Raw genomic sequence first — 21435 nt, 5'->3', positions numbered from 1 at the left:
GTTTAAGGTCTCTTTACTGTTTATGTACGAAAGTTTCAGAAGCAGAAAGTGAGGCAGGGCCATCTTCTCAAAAGCTCAGCTTTTAAACAAATTCACCAGCCTAGCTGAAGGTAGAGCAATTCACAAGTGACTTAAAATTACCAAATGATAGAAATTTGTGGAGTGGGCTTCAACTTGCAGCAAATAATCAATTGACAAACTCTCCAGGGAATTAAATCTGAGAAGCTTATGAAGTATAAAATAAAAACTGTTTAGTGAGCAAATGCATAAGAAATCTATATATCTGAACTGCTCTTACAGCAAATATGTGGGAACCCTGATGGAGGTGATAATGTGGTGCTTTTAATCATCTTCCTCCTTCCTGTTTTACTTTGAGTTCCTTGTGTTTCAGATTGAAATTGATTGCAAGCAGGAAGTGGTGGTGTATGACCAAAGTTCTAAAGATGTGACCTCTCTCTCATCTGACTGTTTTCTTACTGTGCTCCTGGGCAAACTGGAGAAGAATTTCAGCTCTGTGTATCTGCTTTCAGGTAAGATGTAACAAAAGAAACCCCTTTCAGGTGACATGTGCCAAAAGAAACCTCTGAAACACTTGAATAAAGAGAAGAAAGAAAATGCTGTTGGTATAGCAGACCTGTACAGTTTTGCAAGTGCTGGTATAAATTTCAATTACAGCAGAGACTTTTCTGTAGCTCTTTTTGTATATAGTGACACTTAATACATGCAGTGCTTAGAAATTGCATCTTACAGGGGATCTATTACACCATTGCTCTGTGTACATGGAAATGAAGCAATGCAGAGGTTTTTAGATGCATATGTCTTCTACTTTAGGGTCAAAAAATAGTAAAAAAAAATAGTGACACTCATAATACATGCAGTGCTTAGAAATTGCATCTTACAGAGGATATATTTCACCATTACTCTGTGTACGTGGAAATGGAGCAATGCAGAGGATTTTAGATACATATGTCTTCTACTTTAGGGTCAAAATATAGTAAGAAAAAATGAGCTTCCCTGGTTTTTAAAGTATTGTACATGGTAGGAAGAAAATCTCTTCCTTACTGAATTGGTAATTGCTAAAATAAGAACAAAGGAAATGATCTCTCAGAGTTACAGAGATTAGTTTGCGTGACATTTTAAACTTCAGCTCCCTAAGTGGTAGCACTTTATTTAGGTCTTTTCCTTCGTCCTCCTTCTTTATTTTTGTTTTTATTTTTCATTTTAAATCCCAGGTCAAAGCACCTATAGAAATTCAATTCCTTATAACACAGGATTTGCTGCTCTCAGCATGTGCTAGTGCCATTATTTCTGTCATGGAACAGTAGACAGTGTTCACAAGAAGGAGGAAGGAGGGGCCTGAAGTAAATCCAAGGCTGGAAGAAGAGGGAATTACAAATTTAAATAGGAAATCCATTGCAGTGACTGGATCAGTGATCTAACGAAGTGTACACCTAGTGTCTGAGAAATGCTGAAACACAGGGACTGAATAATGGTGAGAGCAAGGAAATAACTCCTGAGAGATGCTTCCTCTTAGCAACAGGGTTTCACCACAGTTTGTAGTGACTTCACATGACAGTGAGAGGTTGTGGTACTGAGAGAACTTTTCTCAACTTGTTTTGAAAGTGATTGCAGAGAAAGTGAATAATTTCTGCACTTGGACATGAGTTTGGTGTTCATGTGAGCTTTACTTACAGTAAACCACGTGGGTTTTGCTTTGGCTGGGGTTGGTGATTTTGTTTTCTTTGCTGCCTAGGTAAGAATTACACCTGTGGGTGGTGGATTACAGTATTAGATTAAGTAACTCTTCTTACATATGGGCTCCCAGAATTGTGTGGTGTGTAGGCACAGTAAATGCTTAATGCAAAAGTGCTGAAATAAGTGATTAATACTCTCTTGAGCTGAAAATTGGTATTTGAAAAATAAGCCAGTCTAGAAACAGTATCTCCTCAGAAATCTTTTTATTGTTCAAATTCCCAACTCTCCTCAGCTTTCCTGAGAGGTTTTCTGATAACCTGAAGCAGATTAGAGCTCCAGGCAGGAATCAGACTATCCTCAACTTAATTTCCATGGTAGAAACACCTCTCTTACAACTGAGAATTAGACCTCATGGCAGGGAGGTGTTGGGGAGGAACCAAGCAGAGAAAAGTGTCATGAACTTCCCTTCCTCACACTGTTCCTCACTTGTGTGAGACATGTCTTTGATCTTCTGGCTCATCTGCTGGACCCTGTGAAAGAAGTGCTCGGAGTCTCCACTCTCAGACTTGCCTGTGGCTCTCCTAGGAATGCCCAGGACCAGGAAGGGAGTGTTCCCAGCTTCCCAGTGCATCATCTGGCCAATCACCAGTTGCGTGTATCATAATGATACTGGGAGAAATGGTTTTCTTTTCCTTTCCAGCATGTGGTTGTTTTCTGTTCAAGATGAAAATGTTACCTAAACCACAGGCAGGATGGTGGTGCACATGAGCTGAGGTAAACTCAGGCACACACAGCTGGTAAGGGTTAGTTTGGGAATCTGATGTGTCAAAATCCTCCTTAAAAAAGCAGAACTTTTACTTTAGCATGTCAAATGGCAAAGATCAGGTTTGAGAATTTCCTCTGATGTTTGTTTACATAGCTAGGATGGGGATATTTATGAATGCAAAAACAACTGATGGCTTTAAAACCAGTGGAAGAGAAGGACAAGAAAAAAAAGGAAATATAAGGAAATTATTTGCTACTGATATATTACAGTGAAGTGCTTATTTAATGTGGGTTTGGTTTTTTTTTACATCTGTTAAAAATCTAGTTACTCAATGCAAACACAAGAAACCTTTTAGGATGTGGGGTGAAGGAGAATTGGGTAAATTCAGTCTTGCAGAAAGCTCCTTGGAGTTTATTGATATGTGGCTGTAGGAAACTAGATAAAATATGTTGTCTCAGCAAGCTGATGACGAACTCTAATAAATGTTTATGGCCCATAATGAGGGCAGGGGTCAGTGTACTGTGTAAAAAGAAGAACCTTTGGACTTGAGTTTTCCATATGCCACTAAATCTGGTTTATTTAAAATAGCAATCTTAAATAAACATTTTGGGGTAGGAAAATATTTTTTGTTGGGCTAGAATAAGAAGTATTTAACAAATACCTGAAATTCGTGCCTCTGTTCTTGTTGAAACCCCCCATTACTGAGCACTCAGTAAGGCCTTTTTTTATTTAGGTTATACATAAAGGTGTGCTTTGCCCTGGAGGTTGTTTTTGATTGAAGTAACTATTGTAAAGACCTCAAAGGAACCCTTAACAATTATTTTAAGATCTTGACATAGCCTCATAAAAATATTTATAATTTGGTGAGGAATGTTTTTAGGAATTAAATATTTCATTTGGTACTTAATTTTTAACAGTGCACAGAGTATTGAAATGTGGACACCAAGGGCTTAATTCTATTCCCATCATAGCATCTTCTGCTCTGACTTAAGTAAGATTTAAACACAGGGATGTTACCCGATTCCTTCTCATATTTCGAGAATTGGATTTACTTGCAATGGAATCTTTTTCCTAGTTAGTAGTCTTATGATTTTCCTGCTTGCTCTGCAGAAACAGTTAGGAGAGAATAGTGATTTTTGCTTGAATGATCATTATTAAGGCAGTAAACATCAAGAGATTAAACTCTATTCCACTTTGTGAATGGAAGTATTCATATTCTACTTTCCTTAAATATTTGTTCTCCCCTGCTTTTAATCTGGCTTAGTTCTACTCATGCAAGCACAGATGTCTTCATGACAGTTACCTTTCAAATGTTTCTTGTGAAGAAGATGAAGCTCAGCTTTTTATTTTGTGTTGATTTTTTTCTAAACTTTTTTTTTGGTCTGTGTTCAGAACACTTTGTCTAAATGGAAGGTGTCCCGAAAGGCAGGAAAAAAACCTAAACAAAACCCTTCTATATGTACAAAGTGTCATTAAAAACTGTGATGGCCTAACACTGAAGCACTGTGTGCCTCCCTCTCAAAACAGTGGTTGGTGGGGACTTGCCTTCTAATCTCTTGCTACCCTTCTGCCTATGAAAGATATCAGCAGTAATGTGATGTGGTGGACTCTTCCTTCACTAGAGCTCTCTGACAAATTCCTGCAGAGCACAAAGGAGTAATAAAGAGAAACAAATTTGTTATTGGGTTTTTATTCAGTGACAAATGTTGGGGTCATATGCATGGACAGTGAAGGGCATCCTGAGCAGAATGAGTTCAGTGAGATTGGGAAAAGGTCCTGGAAACAAAGCAGTGAGTGATTACCCAGGGAGTGTGGCTAAAGGTATGTTTTTGCTGAAACTTCCCAATTCCTTGTTTCCCTCACCTGACAAGGTGTCTGTACCAAATGGAAGACTTGCATGGAAGATATGAGAAGGAAGCAAATTTCAAGAATTCTTCTTCTGTCTTCTTTATCCTGCCATTTGTTTTAGAAATATTAGAAATTGGAAGCCCATTTAAAGAAATCTTTAGTGTAAAAATACTGAAGTATGTCTAGGGTACATTCACTGTTGTGTTGTCTTACTTGCCTAAAGAAAAGCCTAGATGAGAAAAGCCCAGTGCTTTCTCCCTGCTTTATCTCCAAGGAAGCATTCCCTGTGACAGGGGAGCAGGAAATCTGAAGAATATCCTCTTGCAGGTAGAGCTGGTCATTTCCATGCGCTAAAGGGACCAGGGCTGTGACACAGGGCTTTATTCCCAGTTTCTGCAGTCCCCTATGTCAAGTAAGGGGTGCCATATGGTTCAGTGTGGACTGAAAGAAGGCACAAGGTTTGATAAAGTCCTGGCAAACATCCTGACACCTTCTAACATTTGGATTTGGAGCTTTATATCTTTCAGTTGTGGCTTACTGATGCTCTGAGTGTTTCCTACATTAAGTCTTTGCAGAGTACCTCAGCACACCTTAAAATAGTGGTGTCATCAATTACAATAATCAGGTTATCTGCAAATTGAAATAAGTATAGTGTGAATGAGATGTTAAATATCCTGCCTCCCTTTGGAGGAGGAGAGATTGTTGCACAATAATGCCAGCTTTCCTGATATTCTGACTGGTTGATTCCATCAGAAGGAAGCCTCTACTGAGAGAGGTAAAATCTTGCTGAGGGAATGCAGTATTCCCCAAGTGGTCCCATAACCTATGGAGTACAGCCAGTGTTGGCAGGGAGGAGATGAGAGTGAGAGAAGAGTTTAGCTCTGAATCACCCCCTTGAAAATCTCCCTCTCCATCAATTTTTAAGAGAGCCTAGAAAAGCTGAGCTAGTACCCTTGGCCACAGCCAGGCCTCTGACTATCCTCCCGCCCTCTGTACTTAAAATGCAATTTTCAGTGTTCATTTAGTGCCATAATTGTTTTAAGCACTTGAAGAATGGGAGTAGGGTTTATTGCTTTCATATGTGTATCCCCTTGCTGGTTTTTTGAGGGAGAGCAAGGTTTGACTAAAGTAGAGCTCACATAACATTTCTCAAACCCAAGAATAACTTGTTAAGTTTGCTTTTGTTTTGGATACCTCTGGATGCTTGTGAAATTTAATTGAGTGAAATTATGGTGAAGGATTTTGTTGGGTTTTTTTGTTTGTTTTTTTTTTTTCCCTCTTAAAGGCAGAAAGGGTGAGTGAGGGTGTCCACTCTGCTCTTTGTACTTGCCATGCCACATGGAATATGGCACTTGGGTGGGATGGGAAGCTTGACCCCATCCTCACACATCTTCCCTTCCTTGTTTGCTTAACCTGCCTGTTAACCTTGTCTTACCAAAGGCAGAAACCCTCCAGGGCAAAGAGCTTCCCCTGCTACTGTTCTTGTAAAACACCTGGAATAACGAGGCCGCTCCGGAACAAAAACACCCCTGGCTTTCCCAAAGTGTGAAACCTTGGATCCTGTGGAAGGACTGCCCGTGGCTCAGGAGGGGGGACAGGAATGGAATGGGAGCCCTCCCAACTCCAGCCTGAGCTTATGTAATGGAAAATGGCACGGGTCCCTGCGGAGTGGAGCTGGAATGCGGGAATTGTAGTGCCTCTGGAGCTCTGCGGCTCGTTTAAACACAGTGGAAACATTGCAGATTCATAAAACTTGTGAGTCAGAAAGTTTACAGCTTTCCTTCCTTATGGCAAGGGAAAAAATCTATACTGCAGCTTTTAGATAAACACGTTAATGTTCAACAGGAATGGGACTGGGAAAGAGCATGAAGAGCCTCTGAGGCAAAGCAAACTTAAAACTTTGGGGTTTGTGTATTTTGTGTTTGCTATAGTGCTGTTTGATTTATTTTTTTAGCCTAGTAATGTTTTCAGTAATGTTATCTTACTGCCCTGGCACTAATAACTATTTACAGTAACAAATTCTAAATTGCTATTTAGAAGGGGAAAAGAAAGCCCCAAAAGCTAAATATGAGTTACTCCACTGCATCCCTTTGGTGAATACAGGCATTTGGTGAGTCTTACTTAGAATCATAGGGCCTAAATATTATGTTTTAGAGGTAGTTGCAAATTGTCCTGCTTTTTTATTCTTTATTTCCTTTAAAAGGTAAAATTAAATGAAAAAGAAAAAAAAAAAGTATGGCAATATTCCTTTTTAAAAAGGGATAGTGATATAATATTTATTTTAGCGAAAAAAGTATGGCAATATTCCTTTTTAGAAAAGGAATAGCAATAGCAATTCCTTTTAAAAGGGATAGCAATATAATATTTATTTATTTATTTCGTGTTTATAGAAAATTGTGAATAATGAGTGCTCTTAATGAAGAAGACAATTCTGGATTTAATGAAGGTGGAATTGTCTGGTAAATCCACAAGCTTCATATTGTCCTTCTTGCAATGCTGTCTGAGTACATGCATGTAGTCTTCAGTTTTCTGACTCATGATTTGGGTCTCAGACCTTTCCCACTCCCTGCTTCAAAATAATGGTTTTGATGCTGAATTAACACTGATGTACTGGCAGACAATTAGGTCTTGTGGGAAAAGGAATGAAGTAGCTTCTAGTCTGTTTTCAAGAATTCATTGAAGAAAACCAATTTCTCCCTTTGGCTTTTTCAGAACAGTCAGAATCCAAAACAGGAAAACAGCAGTATCTGATTGGAATGACACTTCAGAAAAATGCCAGTTCACTCTGTTACCAATGTGCCTTGTCTCTGGTCTTTTCCAGCAGACTCCATATGAAAAAAGGACACATCCACTGTCTCTTACATCTCCATCGGGAGCACCAGGCAGAATCTTTCTGTGCCTCCTGGGTGAGGCACATGGAGCTGCAGGGATGTTGTATTAAACACTTCTTAGGCTTTTCTTAGCCTGGAGTTTTAGGGAAGCCAAGCTCTTAGGGGTTGCCATGTTGCTTGTGTCTCTGCTGTCACCCACAAAAGGTGTTTCAAAAGCTCTTTGGTCACCGTCAATAAGGCTTGACAAAAGGAGTCATTAATTGAAAAAAAAAAAAAAAGGAAGTTCTGGTGAGCTGTATGAAATGAGCACTGGTACAATGCAGAGCCTCATATTCATATTAGTGTCTCTCCCTGAAAAGCTGAGCTGGGAGTGGATTTGCTGGTGTGACCAAGCAGCTCAGAGAGCTCAGGCTGGAAGTATGCAAGGATCTGCTGTGAGATGGGCACTGGTGGCAGGTGGGATTCCTTGGTCTGCAGCCCCTCAGTTGTTTGGATGAAAAACATGTTTATGTAGCCTGAAAGTGGAAAGCTGCTCCTCTAGTCTTTGGAGTTAGTCTCCATTAGTTGGAGAAGATGCCAGAGACTTTCACCCTGGTTACCATCTCTTCTCCAGCTCAGTCTCCTCTCCCCTCTGCCTTGGCCACACTGCCAGGCTCTGGGGCTCAGAAGCAATTGCTGGGGTTCTCCATCGAGCTGTAGCTGGCCAGGATCACTGCAAACATGTGAAGGGATGTGAACACCTATTTTCTCACCTTTCTTTCATTCCAAGTTAGGTTTCATAACTGCATTTACAAAGAAATAGAAGAAATAGTACAAAATCCTCACGGCACAAATGCATTGTCAGCTTGTTTCTACATTTTTAACTGTTAAGATTTGTGTATGCGTGGAGCTGTCACCTTTGTAGGCGTTGTCTCTGTATTTGGCCAATTCTAAGGTCCCCTCTTTTCATCTTTCCCTTTCCTTGCAGACATGTGGAACCTCAGAGTTGCACCTCAGCTGTTGCTCTTCAGTTTCACACGCAAACTTAACCCACCTTATCTCAGCACAGTCGGATCTCTGTTCCTGTGTCTGCTTTGTCAGGATGCACATGCCCGATTAGCATGAGCAGATCTCTCTGGATGATTAAGGATAAAAATTCTGGTGCACATCTCTGCAGACACTTGATGATGAAAAGGAACTTGGCTGTTTCAAGAATTGGCTGTTTCAACAGTAATGAGATATTAGGATTGCCTCCTGATGGTTTTTTTTCCTGTATGTTAGAAATACAAGTTGAGAGATAGGATGGATGTATGAGGGAGCATCTGTGGTCTGTGTTGTGAATGAGGAACAATGCTTGCATTTTGAAAATTTATTTTGTAGTAACTGATGCTTCTGTTTAACCTTTCTGCTCTTCCCTGGGCCAAATCAGTACTTAGTATGTACCCTGTGAATTTGTCTTGTCTAATTATGGTCACATCTCTGAATGGTTTGACATCCCATTGAAGGAAATATAAAGACCAGGAAGAAGAAGAGAAGTCAGTGTAGCATGCAATGAACATAAGAACTATCCACCTGTCCTGTTATGGTGTCATTTAATTGGAAAGGTTTTATTAAATATCGGATAAAAACAATGAAATATGATCTGAGCTTCACAATTTTTTACCAAGTGTTCAATCCAGACCTTTGAGGCTTAGCTTATCCTTCTTTTTACAAACCTGCAGGGAGGTTTGCAGAGCTGTGTCCATGATTGCAGCAGGGCAGCTGGCAGCACTGGAAGGCTCCTGCTCTGTTTCCACAGAACAGAGAAATGAGCTGCTGTAACTGCTTGGGCTTCCCAGGCATCATTCCTCTGGATTAATTTATGATTTGTGTTTAGTGGTAATTAAACTAAGTAATCATAAGGATCTGGATGGATTCCATTCCCTCAGTGAAAGGAAGCTCTTCCCAAATCAACAATAATTCTCTATCATTTGTTGCCTCCTGATCCCATATTCTTTCCCTGCCTCTTCCTGTTTCTAGCAAAGTTAATTGGGAATTCTGTTCATATAAGGACTTACGCAGTGACTCTATAAGGAGGAATAATTTTTACTGCATAATTTTGCTGAAACTTTTCTCATCCGTGCTGGGTTTGGCCCTGTTTTGTTTCCTGAGTTGGCTGAGAAGGGAACTGACACTTGTGATACCAAGATTCCCTCAGAGATCATACCTTTATGATCCCAGCTGTGGTTAGGGAAGCCTTGATCAAAGGGAAGTCTGTAGTCACCACTTGGCAGCACCATAGCAACAGGGCAATCAAGTAGTTTACTGGGTCTTGCCAGATTTCTGCTAATGGAGTGGAGGCTTGTAAGCAAGAAACACTTTGCTGTAAGGACTGGGAGGTGTTGGGTTGTCTGCCACACACAAGGGCTGCAAAAGCAGAGAGCTTTTGGCACCTTGACATGGTTTTGTAGAGACATCCTGTTGAATGTCAAGAGAGCTGTTTCAGCTCAGCTTACCACTAAGAATACAGAAAACCTGTGTGGTTCAGAGCTATTGAGGAGAGAATATTTTGGAGTTATTTGTCAGTCATGTATTTCCAAGGCCCAGTGACATTTATCAAAGAATTCAGTGAAACTTTATTAACCCAGCAGCTCTGTTAATGATGTGTGGATTTTTGCTTTCCTTCCCCCACTAGTTTCAGCATGCTCTTGCAATTGATTTATTATTCACATGAGGCTGGAGCAGTGGTGGGAGAAAGGGTGTTATTAAAAACTAGCTCCAGGAGAAAAATGTATTTTCTCTAATTAAAACAAACTGCACAGTGCTGCCAATGTCCCTGTTCCAACTGAGGTAGGTAACGAGATTTAAAGGAAAAAAATTGCCTTCTTGCAAATGTCATCCCCAAATTATGGAATTTGAAACAAAACCTGTCCCATTTTAGTTTTAAGGCTCAATTTTCTGTTCTGCATTCCTACCCGTAGACTAAATTAATTTTCCAAGTGTTTAAGGTTTATTTTTTGAAAACTGCTTCATTTACAGCAGAAGTGTACAGGTGGTCTGAGTGCTTAAATCACTTTTCTCATAAGAGGCTCCTCATGTAGACTGTCAGAGTTCATCTGGGGAGCCACCATCTGCATTAGAAAACAGAGACATTTGAAATATGTCCCTTTTCTCTACACATTTTTAGGTGCTGAGGGTGTTTTTTTTAATACACTTCCCTGTGTATTTTAAAAATATGTATATTTTGTAAGTTAATGCAAGCAAATGGTGATGAGTACAGTTCTTTTGAACAGAAATGAGTCTCATAATGCCATGACAGCTTGGTACATGTAGATGCTGTTGTTCCAGACCCCTGATAGTTTGTGGCACTTAAAGAAATTGCTACTTAAGCAGGATGCATATGTGAGTGTGTTTTCTTCGTTTGGGATTTGCTTGCTTGTGAGCTTTTGAAGCAATTTTTCCATACAATTGACCTAGAATGAGTTTTTCATATTGGAAAGTGCCATAAATCAAAGCCAGATTCATTGAAAAGCTACTAACCTTTTGAAAACCTGGTCATAGAGAATGGCAGGGAAGACAGCTTAATATTTGAAACAAATCACTGGGTCTGTGCTTTCTCAAATCAGTTCAGTACAGATACTAACACCAGGTTAAAATATGCTCAGAGGAAAGGAGGGTTCACTTGGTGCACATGTAAAGGCAGGCAGTATAATGTCAGACTTTGAAGATTTGAGAGTTTTGTGAGTGTAATTCATGTTGTAAAGATCCTGAAGCAACATGTTACTAGGAAAGCATGAGTAGAAAAGAAGAAACGTGACTTTGAAAGGATGAATGCCATAGAGGAAGAATTGAAACATCTAATCTTGAATCATTTCAATTGGCCTTGAATAGAATTCAATTTCCTGGAATAGAAATAAAATAAGAGTGCTCCATATCTTAGGATGACAGAGCATGGCTTCCATGTCCCCAAAATCTCAGGTGTTTTGCACATTACCTTCCTGCTTAATTTCTTGTCACAAGTTTCACACAGAAATGAGATTAATCCCTAGGTAGTTGGGAAGACCTTTTTTGATGAACTTTTCCCATACAGTCTTTTGCAAAGGTAGCACAGATGTAAAATCCTTGCTTCTGCAGCTTCTTTGTAAGGACTTCTCTATTTCCAGCCATGTCAGTGAGAGGATCCACAAAGCAGCCAGCAATGCTCCCAGAAAATAAAGGACAAGCAAATGAAACCAAGGCAAATACTTGATTTCCTCTTCTTCACGACTCTCTCAAATAACTGTTTAAATTCAATCTCAGAGGTATATACCACCTATAAATTCAAGGAATGCTTCCTGTAACTAAGGGAAAACATTGGGCTATACAGAAGAAAATTTAACAAGTATGTGAGAGAATTGTTTTGCAAACTTCCTCGCATTCGATGGAACAAGCAGGATCTGTGCTCCTGATGGGCAGTGCCTTAGCTTGTCTCACAAAATAGTCAAGTTATTTTTTTTATTTTTTCATTTATTTATTTATTCAGCAGACTGAGCAGGAATTAATTCATAAAATGTTTGCTCTGGAATCTGCTTGCTGGCTTTTTTTATTAGATAAAATGGGTTGTTACACACTATTGCCTTGGTAATTCAACATTTACTAATGATACAGATTTTAAAAGCTAAAGAATAGGCATAATTCAGGCAATGGTAATGCAAGCCCTGGCAAAACAGTACATTAGCTTATTCCTGAGTCATTTTAATTCACATCTTCAAACTGTTATCATAGTGAACATAGCATTTGGCAGATTGAGCGTGTCAGTGCTTCAATTCCTTGATGATAAAAAGGTGCTCTGTTCTGAACAGGCTATAATTACTCTTCCTTCAGTTAAAACTCTGCTCATCTGGGAGGAAAGAGCTGGGGATTTTCACTGTGCTTTGCAAGTCTTCCCTCTGCTTCACCTCCCCCACTCGAGATGGAGAAGCCTTGGCTTGGTGTGGTTTTGAAAGATGAAACTTCTTCCAGTGTCCTGGATGAAATACATTCATTGTGGAGCAGCACACAAAATAGGTGCAGGATTTTAATTAGTACTGTAGGATTTTAAAAGTAAGCATTACCCAATGCATATTAAGCATTTTACCAAATAGAGTAAACATAAGTTTTTCTTAATGAGCTCTCAGTATAAAGCTGATATGGGAGAAGGAAGTGTCAGAAAGCATCTTGCTAGAGTGGAGCCTAAAAGGTGTGCCAGCCTATGGTGTGGTGGGTGCTGGGCCTGTTTTTCTGAAGAATCATTACCACAAATTAAGAATGGGAAGAAGCATCAAAAGCTTCTGAGAAGTGGAGGGAGAGAAATAAATATTCCAGGCAGAGTGGGAATACGTAGCCAGGCCTTGGCAGCTGATGTATGGTTCCACAGAAAGACGTGTATTTCTTCTCATATTCTAGGGAGTGGAAAACCAAGGATTACGGTGTTTCCCATTTTGTCTGGAGAGCCACAAAGCTAACCTAAGGAAAGGCACACGTACAGCTGCTCTGCCAAGGCTCTCCTGCTGCCCCTCAGTGCCTCCCCCTCTGCCATGCTAAATGCTGCTCTCCCAGAACTGGCACGGGCACCACCACCACTGTAGATTAAATACCTGCTCTTCCTCTCACAGGTGGATTTGCTGAGTTCTCCAGCTCTTTCCCTGGTCTCTGTGAAGGAAAATCCACACTCATCCCTACCTGCATTTCTCAACCCTGCCTACCTGTTTCCAACACTGGCCCAACTAGAATCCTGCCTCATCTCTACCTTGGGTGTCAGCGAGATGTCCTCAACAAGGTGAGCATTCTGGGTGCCACGTGGGTCACTGGGTGTCCTCAGTGAGATGTCCTCAACAAGGTGAGCATTCTGGGTGCCACGTGGGTCACTGGGTGTCCTCAGTGAGATGTCCTCAACAAGGTGAGCATTCTGGGTGCCACGTGGGTCACTGGAAGGAGAATCTGATCTCCAGGGATCTCCCATCATTACAGCTATGAAGCAGCAGCAGTGGAGGCAGGTAATGGACAAGCCATGGGAAGCTGTGGGAGAAGCAGTGATCCACACACCATGTAATTAATCTATGGATCACATAATATGAAACTTGGGTGTCTTTCTCCTTGGGATGGTACGGTATGGAATGGTGCATTCCTCAGGAACCTATCAACCAAGCTGCCACATCTGCCATGACAGCAGATCAAGTGCATTCCTGTCACAGCTCTGACCCTCTTGTTTTGGCAGGTCATGGAGGTTGACACAATTATATTCATGGTTACAGCAGGACAAAGGAAGATTGTCTGGTTTTAGTATTTCCTTCAAGTGCTAGGAAAAAACAGCATTTAAACACCATGAATTGTATCATAAGGGATTACTGCAAACAAATCTTTGTGCACCTACTGAAATCAGTGGGTTGTATAAAATGAGCTTTTATGGTCGCACTGCATTAAGAAACTTTTACTGTTTCTAAGTAATTTAAAAAACTAAAAATTAGTAATATCTGCTCCTAAGAAAAGCAAAAAAATAAATCATATACTTAAAATAGTCAGCAAAATTATCAAATACAGCACTTGTAGGATGCTGGACTATCAGATGTGTAAGAGAGACTGTCTCAAATTGCCATGGGTCTCTATTCCTATGTGTATCCACAGATGTTTTCCTCAGGCCAGCTCACACTGCTTCCAACCTGCACCTTGGGTCCCTTCAAAGGGAATTTTTATTCCTTGTGCTGCATGTGCCCTCTTGCCTCCCCTGCTCTCTGACAGTCCTGTTCCTTAGTGAAATCCACAACAGCCTTCATAAGCTGGCATTAAATACAGGGATGGGGGAGAGGGAAGGAGTGCTTCACCCTAGAATCTTGCCCTAATTATGTGCAAGGCTTATGTGTATGGTTTTTTATCCACATACGAACCTTAAGCCAGAAGCTATCATAAGTACTCCTGTAACTGGATAAAATTTATGTACTTTGATCATTTAAATTTCTTTTTTAATTACTTCTTTCCGTTTCTTCTTCTTCTCCATCCCAGTCTGGCCATTAATAGGCTATTTTTCAATTTTTCACAATTTTTAAAGGGGATTTTTGACACACAAGCAATAATGTAGAAGCTAATTGTGCTTTAGCAGAAAGCACAAAAATAGGGGATAGTTAGAAGTCATTGCATCTACTTTGTCCTTTAAAATCTTCCTTGTCTTTACTGCCAGGTAGCAAGTCAGCCATTCAATTCAGTGATTCACTTATGATGGATGTCAAAGCAGCTTATTACTCTTCCTACCACAAAAGTAATTTATGGTCCCCAGACAAAAGACAGCAGGAACTAAGTAATTTAAAAAAATAAAAAGCCCTCTTTCAGTTGATAAGGTATTAGATGTTTTTATGCTGTTTGTGGCAGTGTGTCTGCAGTCTTGGTGTCACTTCAGTGTGGGTCAAAGGAAAACCCTGCAGCTGCAGATACTTTAGAATTAGTGCAAGAGCCCCAGGAGCTGGTCAGATTTGTACTTTTTCACATGTTCTTGTACTGAAAATCAAGGATTACTGTGTTTCCCATGCTATATGGAGAACCACGCAAATGGTAGCACACCACCTATTCAGCTGTTCAGGAAATTCTTACTACCTGGTGTCATCCCTGACAGTCAGGGTTTGGAAGTTCTTCCATTGGTGACCTCTTAGATTTCTTACCCATTTTTAGGACAAATACAAATCTTTTGGTTTCAAATCTGGTGTTTTTTGTACCTTTTCTTCTTTCTTGGGCATGTCACTTGTTGGCTGCACTAAACAAGGTCTGAGTACCAGTGGCTTATCTACCTCTTATCTACATCTTCAGATTCCATGTTTGCCTCTGGAAAATGCAAAATGTTTTCCATCCTTAATACTGGAAAATACTAAGAAACTGCGTGAACAAATTACAATTTCTACCTCTTAGAAGACACCTGATGTTTTCCCAGCAACTCCCAGTTTCCTGGTTTCATCAGTTTCTGGATTTCACTAAAAGTTAGTGGTAGCCACACACTGGCACGTTAGAAACACAAATAATGGATCTCTGCTGCTCTTCCTGCAACATGCTTGGCTTCTGGGAAGCCTGGATCCTGCACAGGGGCTTTGGGGAGAGCAAGGAGGATGACTGATACACTGATTGCCCAGAAACACACAGCAAGGAATCTGAGAAGTAAAAAACGTTCAAAACCAGAGGGCCAGAAACAAACAAAACAAAAAAAGGAAGAAGGTAGGGACAAGTAGCAAAGTTAGGACAGTCCAGGAGCTGGTAAGTGGCTGTGTTTGCAGGCTGTAGTTTAGTGGCCTTGCTGGGGCTACTTAGACAGGAAGTCAGCTTTCTGCTAAGATTAAAATATCTCTCTTCTATTCAAACCCAGATTAAAAAAAAAAAAAGCTGAAAAATTCTAGTAAGATTCTCCAAACTTAAGATGTAGTTGTATACTGACCTTATTTTTGCCTTCAAGTGCTGTGAGTTCTCATGACTCCTTCCAATTTCTCTGAAATTAAATAATCTCAAAAATATCTCCAAAAAAATCCTAATCAGCACTACAGATCAACCTGATGAACTAAAGATGTGAATTTTCATCAAGGTTTTATCAAGATGAACTTATCTCTTCAGAATCCTTTATAAGCTTATCTCCAAGTGCCTGAGCAGGGGAATGCTTCTGTTGCTGCAGAACAATCTGTATTCATGACCTTTTCAGAATACTAATGATATTTACCATTAAAACCTCTGCTGATAATGCTTTATTTAGGAAAGATGCTCAGCCACAAATGCTTGATTTCTGTCCTTTAGCAAAACTAATGATTAATTTTGGAAAGTTGTAGGAGAATTTTAATATTTTTTGCAGATTTCTTTCTAAATGTTTAATTCTGAACACATTTATATTTTTATAGTGTTGAAATGCTAAAAATCCCCTAAGAGTTCTAACGTGAAAGTTTGGTCATTTTGTGTCTCAGTGTGCTACATTGTGGTTATTTTCCTGTGATAGACTGGTGGCTTTGCAAGACAGTATTTACTTTTACAGAAGATCTTCCTTGCTCTTTGTGAAAGAGAGGAAAATTGCATTCTAATCTACATATGTGTAACAGTGTCTTTTCTGAAAGTTAGTGTGACAGAAAGCAACGTGTGCTGTGGTTATGGGCCTGAAGGAGCTTCCTACTTACACCTCATGGCTTGTGCCAGCATTTAAAATGTGTAACTTTCTGCCTTCCCACTTGCATAACTATTCTTTTCTTCCAGACCTGGATTTTATTTCCTGGAACAAAATAACATTTTAAGGTACTATTAATTTTCAGATTAAACAAGTCATAAAATGTAAATAAGCTTACAAAAGAGCATTTACCTTCTTTTCACAGAGTTGTTAGTATTAGGATTTCTGGATCTTCCTCCCATCATAATTCACTTTTTCCTCTTGGGTGCCTTACAATGAAGGCACTGTTATGGTTATTACACTGGAGCATGTCACAGTGGGAATGATTGATTCTTCAGAACAGAAGGAAGCATAACTTCTTTCTTTAGCCTCAGTCTGGAAGACAAGCACTAAAATCTTGGGGTGGTTTTCTTGGCTTGCAGATTTCGGACTTTGGCGTCTGCAGCCTTCTTGTTCCATATGAATAATCAATCCTGCATCAAAAACCTGGCATAGTTGTGATGGCTGGACTGTGCAGCCCATCAATGGTCATGTTTTAAAAGAACTAATAAGGTCTTCTATTCTTCCCATTTCATCACCCCTCCTTAGCTGTGTTCTTAATAAACCTGACCATGGCAGTCCATTTGTTAGTGAACCTTCACCACCCTGCTCTTTGTACCTGGGAATTCAGGACCCTGTGTGTGCTTTGTGGATATTCCAGCTGCTCCTTGCTCTCCTTCAAGCAGTGACAACAGGGAGTGAGCTGTTTGGGGTCAGTATTTCAGCCCAGTGACCTAAAACCAGTAATTGTTTCCCAGGATTTGCTGCTGAAGAGCTTTGGGATCCTGGAAGGGAAAAGCTGTGTGGTCCAGGACAGTGAGGTGGGGATGTTGGGGATCAGGGGGGTCTCCCTGGCACATTTAAGATAACAGGAGTCCAGTTAGTGCCCTCTGCCAGGAATCCCATTCCCACTAACTCTCCCCTCTGGATAATTCCCAATATTTCTGTATTTCCTTACAGCACTCCTGCTTTTAGGTATGTCAGTGTGAGAGTGAAATCCAGGCAAGGAAGGTGCAGCAGCTGTGGAAGGCAGGCAGAGCTGGAGGCAGCCTGGTGCTTCAGCTGGGGATGTGAAGGAAGGGAGAGGGGCAAACAGGGACATGCTGGAATTTGTTGATGAGAAGCTGAGCTATACTGGGAGTCTGACCCAGGAAATTAGCAAGGCAAGAAGCACTAAGGCTGAGAATTTACCTTGACACATACAGCTCTTTTCCTTTCTTCTTTTTTATTTTAATCATTGCTGTAAATAATATTTCTGATTATTTTCTTTGCAAGGAATTGCCCATCTCCTGTTCCCCTTGGATGGGTGTGTTCATGACATAATACATGTCCATTGGTTCAATGTGCCCACACCTCCAGCTTCTGCATGTGTTGATGTGAAGGACTTCGGATGAGAGGTGGAAGAGCAGTTAATTTTGCTCCAGGCAACAAAAATCAGCTCCCTAGCAGAAATTCATGTAAATTCCCTCTTTACAACCACTACTGGCTGGACTTTGTGCACTTTCCTCTGAAGTGATTGAAGTAGATTCACTTCTCCCCTGCAGCTCTTGGTTCTCACTCAGCATTTAATTTATGCATGGATATCCCCGTGTGTGTGTTCATCCCTGTGCCATGAGTGTGGGGTACCAGAGCTCAACAACCCATGTTGGACTGCTCTGACTGAACAACATAGAGTTCTGGCTCTTCTGCTAAATAAGCATCTCCCTGTTTCTCCTCACTAAAAGATGTCTATGCTTGCAGAAAGAATTTGGGGAAGAATCAACCATTTGGCTTTGTGACTTTGTATTTTTCTACTGGTAGGTCTCCAGTTGAAATCAGCAGCGTAAGAATTCGTTCATGCTGCTGCTCCTATGGATTGACAAACTTTTTTATATATCTGCTATGAAAGAAAAGGGATTAAAACCAGATTTTGGGTTGTTTTCTTTTTCTTAAGGTTTATTTTGAGATAAGAGTTTCCATAGAAATCTGGCCAAAAGCTCCCCAGTGTTTAGGTTCAGTGTAAGTAGTGTCCAAGCCTAGTATTGCAGGTCACTTACTGCCAGATCCTCTCTGAACCATGGCAGCTTGATAAGCATTACTCTAGCATGCTAAATTGTTTTTCTGTGTCAAGATGCTTCCTTAGAGGAGACTGGATGGCTTGTGGTGGAGCCATCTCTACTTTTCCAGTACTTCTTCCATATGTTCTTCCATAGTACTTCTTTGTGCCAAGGTGCCCAGTGCATCACAAACTACTTTGCACAACTCTGAATACCATGCATATGGAGAGATGCAGAAAAGAGCTGTCTTTTACTTCAGTCATGAAAACTGACTTACTTAAAAGCCCAGTTGACTCTTAAATGTGTCAACTGAGTGTCTTTGCTTGTTCCTGTGACATTTCTCTGAGAGGCAAGAGGCCTAGAGACTGAAAACTGAAATTGTACATCACAGAGCAGGACTCCTGTCAAATGCCACTCAATGCTGTGTGGAAATGGTTTAATTCAAGATCTTAATCTCTTTCCTTGAGATTTTGAGAGAGTTTTGCACATTCTCTTAGAAACAAGAAACTCCTGGACTTGAGAGGTGACTGCAGGAGGCACCCATTTCATTTCCTATTTCCCACCAATATCTGTGATGGGGCAATTTCAACCCTAGATATGTGATCTGGAAAACACATATTCAGGTCATCAAACTGTATGTGGGAAATGTTTGTTGTCAGCTTGCATGCTGAGAATTTAAACCAAAGTAGCAAAAAGTTCATTCTCTTGGAAGTGATGTTTCAGAGTAGCAGTAAGTATTCTACCATTACTTCTGTTCTTTGTTAACTTTATTTTTATGGGATTTGCAGGCCATATGTTATTTGGACACACTGGATGTCTCATTAGAAGTTGTTAAAAGAATTTAAAGCTGAGGAGTTGTCTTTTTCCTAGAAGAATGTCCCTTACGCAGCTAGAGCAATTCCAACACAAATTTCAGTTTGGTCTTTAGCTTTGTAATGTGCCAAAGGTACCATTTGACTTTTCTAGGCTTAATCTTCCTCTCTTTCCTAGGAGCTGATGCAGCAGAACGACATTGGCTACGTCCTGAATGCCAGCAATACTTGTCCAAAGCCTGATTTTATTCCAGAATCCCATTTCCTCAGAGTGCCTGTGAATGACAGCTTTTGTGAGAAAATTTTGCCTTGGTTGGATAAATCAGTCGATTTTATAGGTGAGCAGAAAATTTTAATTCTCTCTCTCAAACTGTGTTTGGGTTTCTCAGTGTGTCTGCTGTGCTGTTTTGGCTGCAGAAGCCCCGAGTTCTTTCTGGGTAGTGTGAAAATACCCTCAGGATCTATGGACATGATCAGCATTACTTCATAAGCACAGGAGCAAAACGTGGGGAGATTCTGCCACTGCATGTTCCTGCATTACAGAACAAAGACACTTCAGAGCTGCTTTCAGGCAGCCTCGTAGCTGGCTGATGATGTCTGCAGAGAGTGGGTCAGAAATTTGGACATACAACTTCTGCCTTTACCTTTGGGAACTGAACTAGCCATATTTGAACTGGCCAAATTGTTCCATTGTGAATGCTTGCTTTTTACTTGTATGTAAAATTAGAAACAATCACCTTTCCCAGACATCCAAATAGGGCTGTTTATGTGCACATTAAAATGAGCTATGCTGTGACTGCAGGATATTTCCTGTGTGTAGTCATGCTTTTTTCTATATCAATGCTACTACACAGTGCTAGAGGAAATAAGTGAGTTTTGTTTCAAGCTTCCATGAGATTTGCAATTAGCAGTTCAATTGGGAGCTTTGAATAATTTTCAATAACACTGCTTTCTTTAAAAACTTTTTATCCTGGTGTGATGCTGCTGAGTTTGACAGTTGCCAATTTCTTTTGCCATGTAGAAAAAGCAAAAGCATCCAATGGCCGTGTGTTGGTGCACTGTTTAGCTGGGATATCTCGCTCTGCCACCATTGCCATTGCATACATCATGAAAAGAATGGATATGTCCCTGGATGAAGCTTACAGGTAGGGACAAATCTTCCCTTCCTACTAACTCTTGTGCCTGTTGCCCTGTTTTTAGGGTGGATAATAAAAGGTGCTATGACCAAGGGTAGAAGCAGACATTTTATCTGCTAGTTCACTGGCCACATTTGTTTTAAGCATTGGTTTCCTCCAGAAACAAATTAATGGTATTGAATAGATATCACACAGCTAATACTAATTGCCCACTGCAGAATGATCTTTGATCCAAGCAGGCAAATACATGGAATGTGAACTGCTTATTCAATGTATGTGTCTTGTCCTGCTTCTGGCCAGGTCAGGGTTAATTTTTTGCAGTAGCCAGGAGAGGCATGGCCAGGACCTGGAGGTTACTGTGTGCCACCTCCTGTCACTGCTGGGAGCAGGGGAAGGGTCCTTCTGAGGCAGGGTCGGGTGCTCTGGGGCTTCCACACAGTGAGAATCATTTGCCTCCTTTCTCACACCCCTTGTCATTACCATGGAGCTGTTACTGTTCATTTTCTAATCTCACCACTGTTTCCAGTAAATTGTTGTTACCTCAGCCCATGTGCCTCCAGCTCTCCTCTCCATCCTGCTGCAGAGGAGCAGTGCATGGCTTGGGAGTGTTTGGTGGGAGCCTCATTCCTGAACCACAGCTGCTGTGTACAAACACACACGTGTAACAGCATCTTGTGAGCCACAGGGACAGCAATGGTCAGGGTGAAGAGAGAACTGAGGGTATTTAGAGCCACACTTGGGACAAATGCTGGGCTGGATCTGTCTCCTGCAGTTTGGTAGTGCTCACAAAGAACTGCCTGAAAGTGAAATGCCCAGGAATGGAGAAAGCTTCTTTGTTGCTCTTGAAGTCAACCAAAAACTGTGTGAGAAAGCATTGTGAAGTATCACTTCATTTGGCATTTGGTAATATTTGTGGAGACCCCTTCCCTTTCCTCCTTTACAGATACCATTTTTTCTCTACTTGGATTGTGAACACTTTCCTACCCATCAGTTGTCTTGGTTGACTTCTGTATTTACTTTAACCAACTGCTTTGTTGTGTTGTACAGAAAATGATGATTTTCTTTTTGATGGGATCTAGTGCAGGAGTTATGCAGAACCAGTTTGAGTAATTGCCCTGGAGCAGGGGCAGAGGAGCCCCTTTGGAATCAGCTGTGTGTGATTCCAAACCACCATCCCT

The 21435-nt window shown here is 40.7% G+C and overlaps 1 protein-coding gene across 6 annotated transcripts in view; it reads left to right on the top strand.

Moving 5' to 3' along the window:
- The window catches only part of DUSP16 (dual specificity phosphatase 16), a 63144-nt gene that overhangs the window by 35329 nt on the left and 6380 nt on the right, over nt 1-21435 (top strand). For all 6 annotated transcript variants that reach the window (XM_039708377.1, XM_039708373.1, XM_039708378.1 and 3 more), the window contains exons 4-7: nt 392-530; nt 12732-12895; nt 19300-19459; nt 20143-20266. In XM_039708377.1, coding sequence (XP_039564311.1) covers nt 392-530; nt 12732-12895; nt 19300-19459; nt 20143-20266 — 587 coding nt within the window. The remainder of the gene's footprint in view (nt 1-391; nt 531-12731; nt 12896-19299; nt 19460-20142; nt 20267-21435) is intronic.

The sequence above is a fragment of the Passer montanus genome, unplaced genomic scaffold (assembly GCF_014805655.1).
Source record: "Passer montanus isolate IOZ18808 unplaced genomic scaffold, ASM1480565v1 scaffold20, whole genome shotgun sequence".
In the NCBI taxonomy this organism is placed as follows: domain Eukaryota; kingdom Metazoa; phylum Chordata; class Aves; order Passeriformes; family Passeridae; genus Passer; species Passer montanus.
Note: the sequence above shows the minus strand (reverse complement) of the source record. Positions and strands in the feature narration are given on the sequence as shown.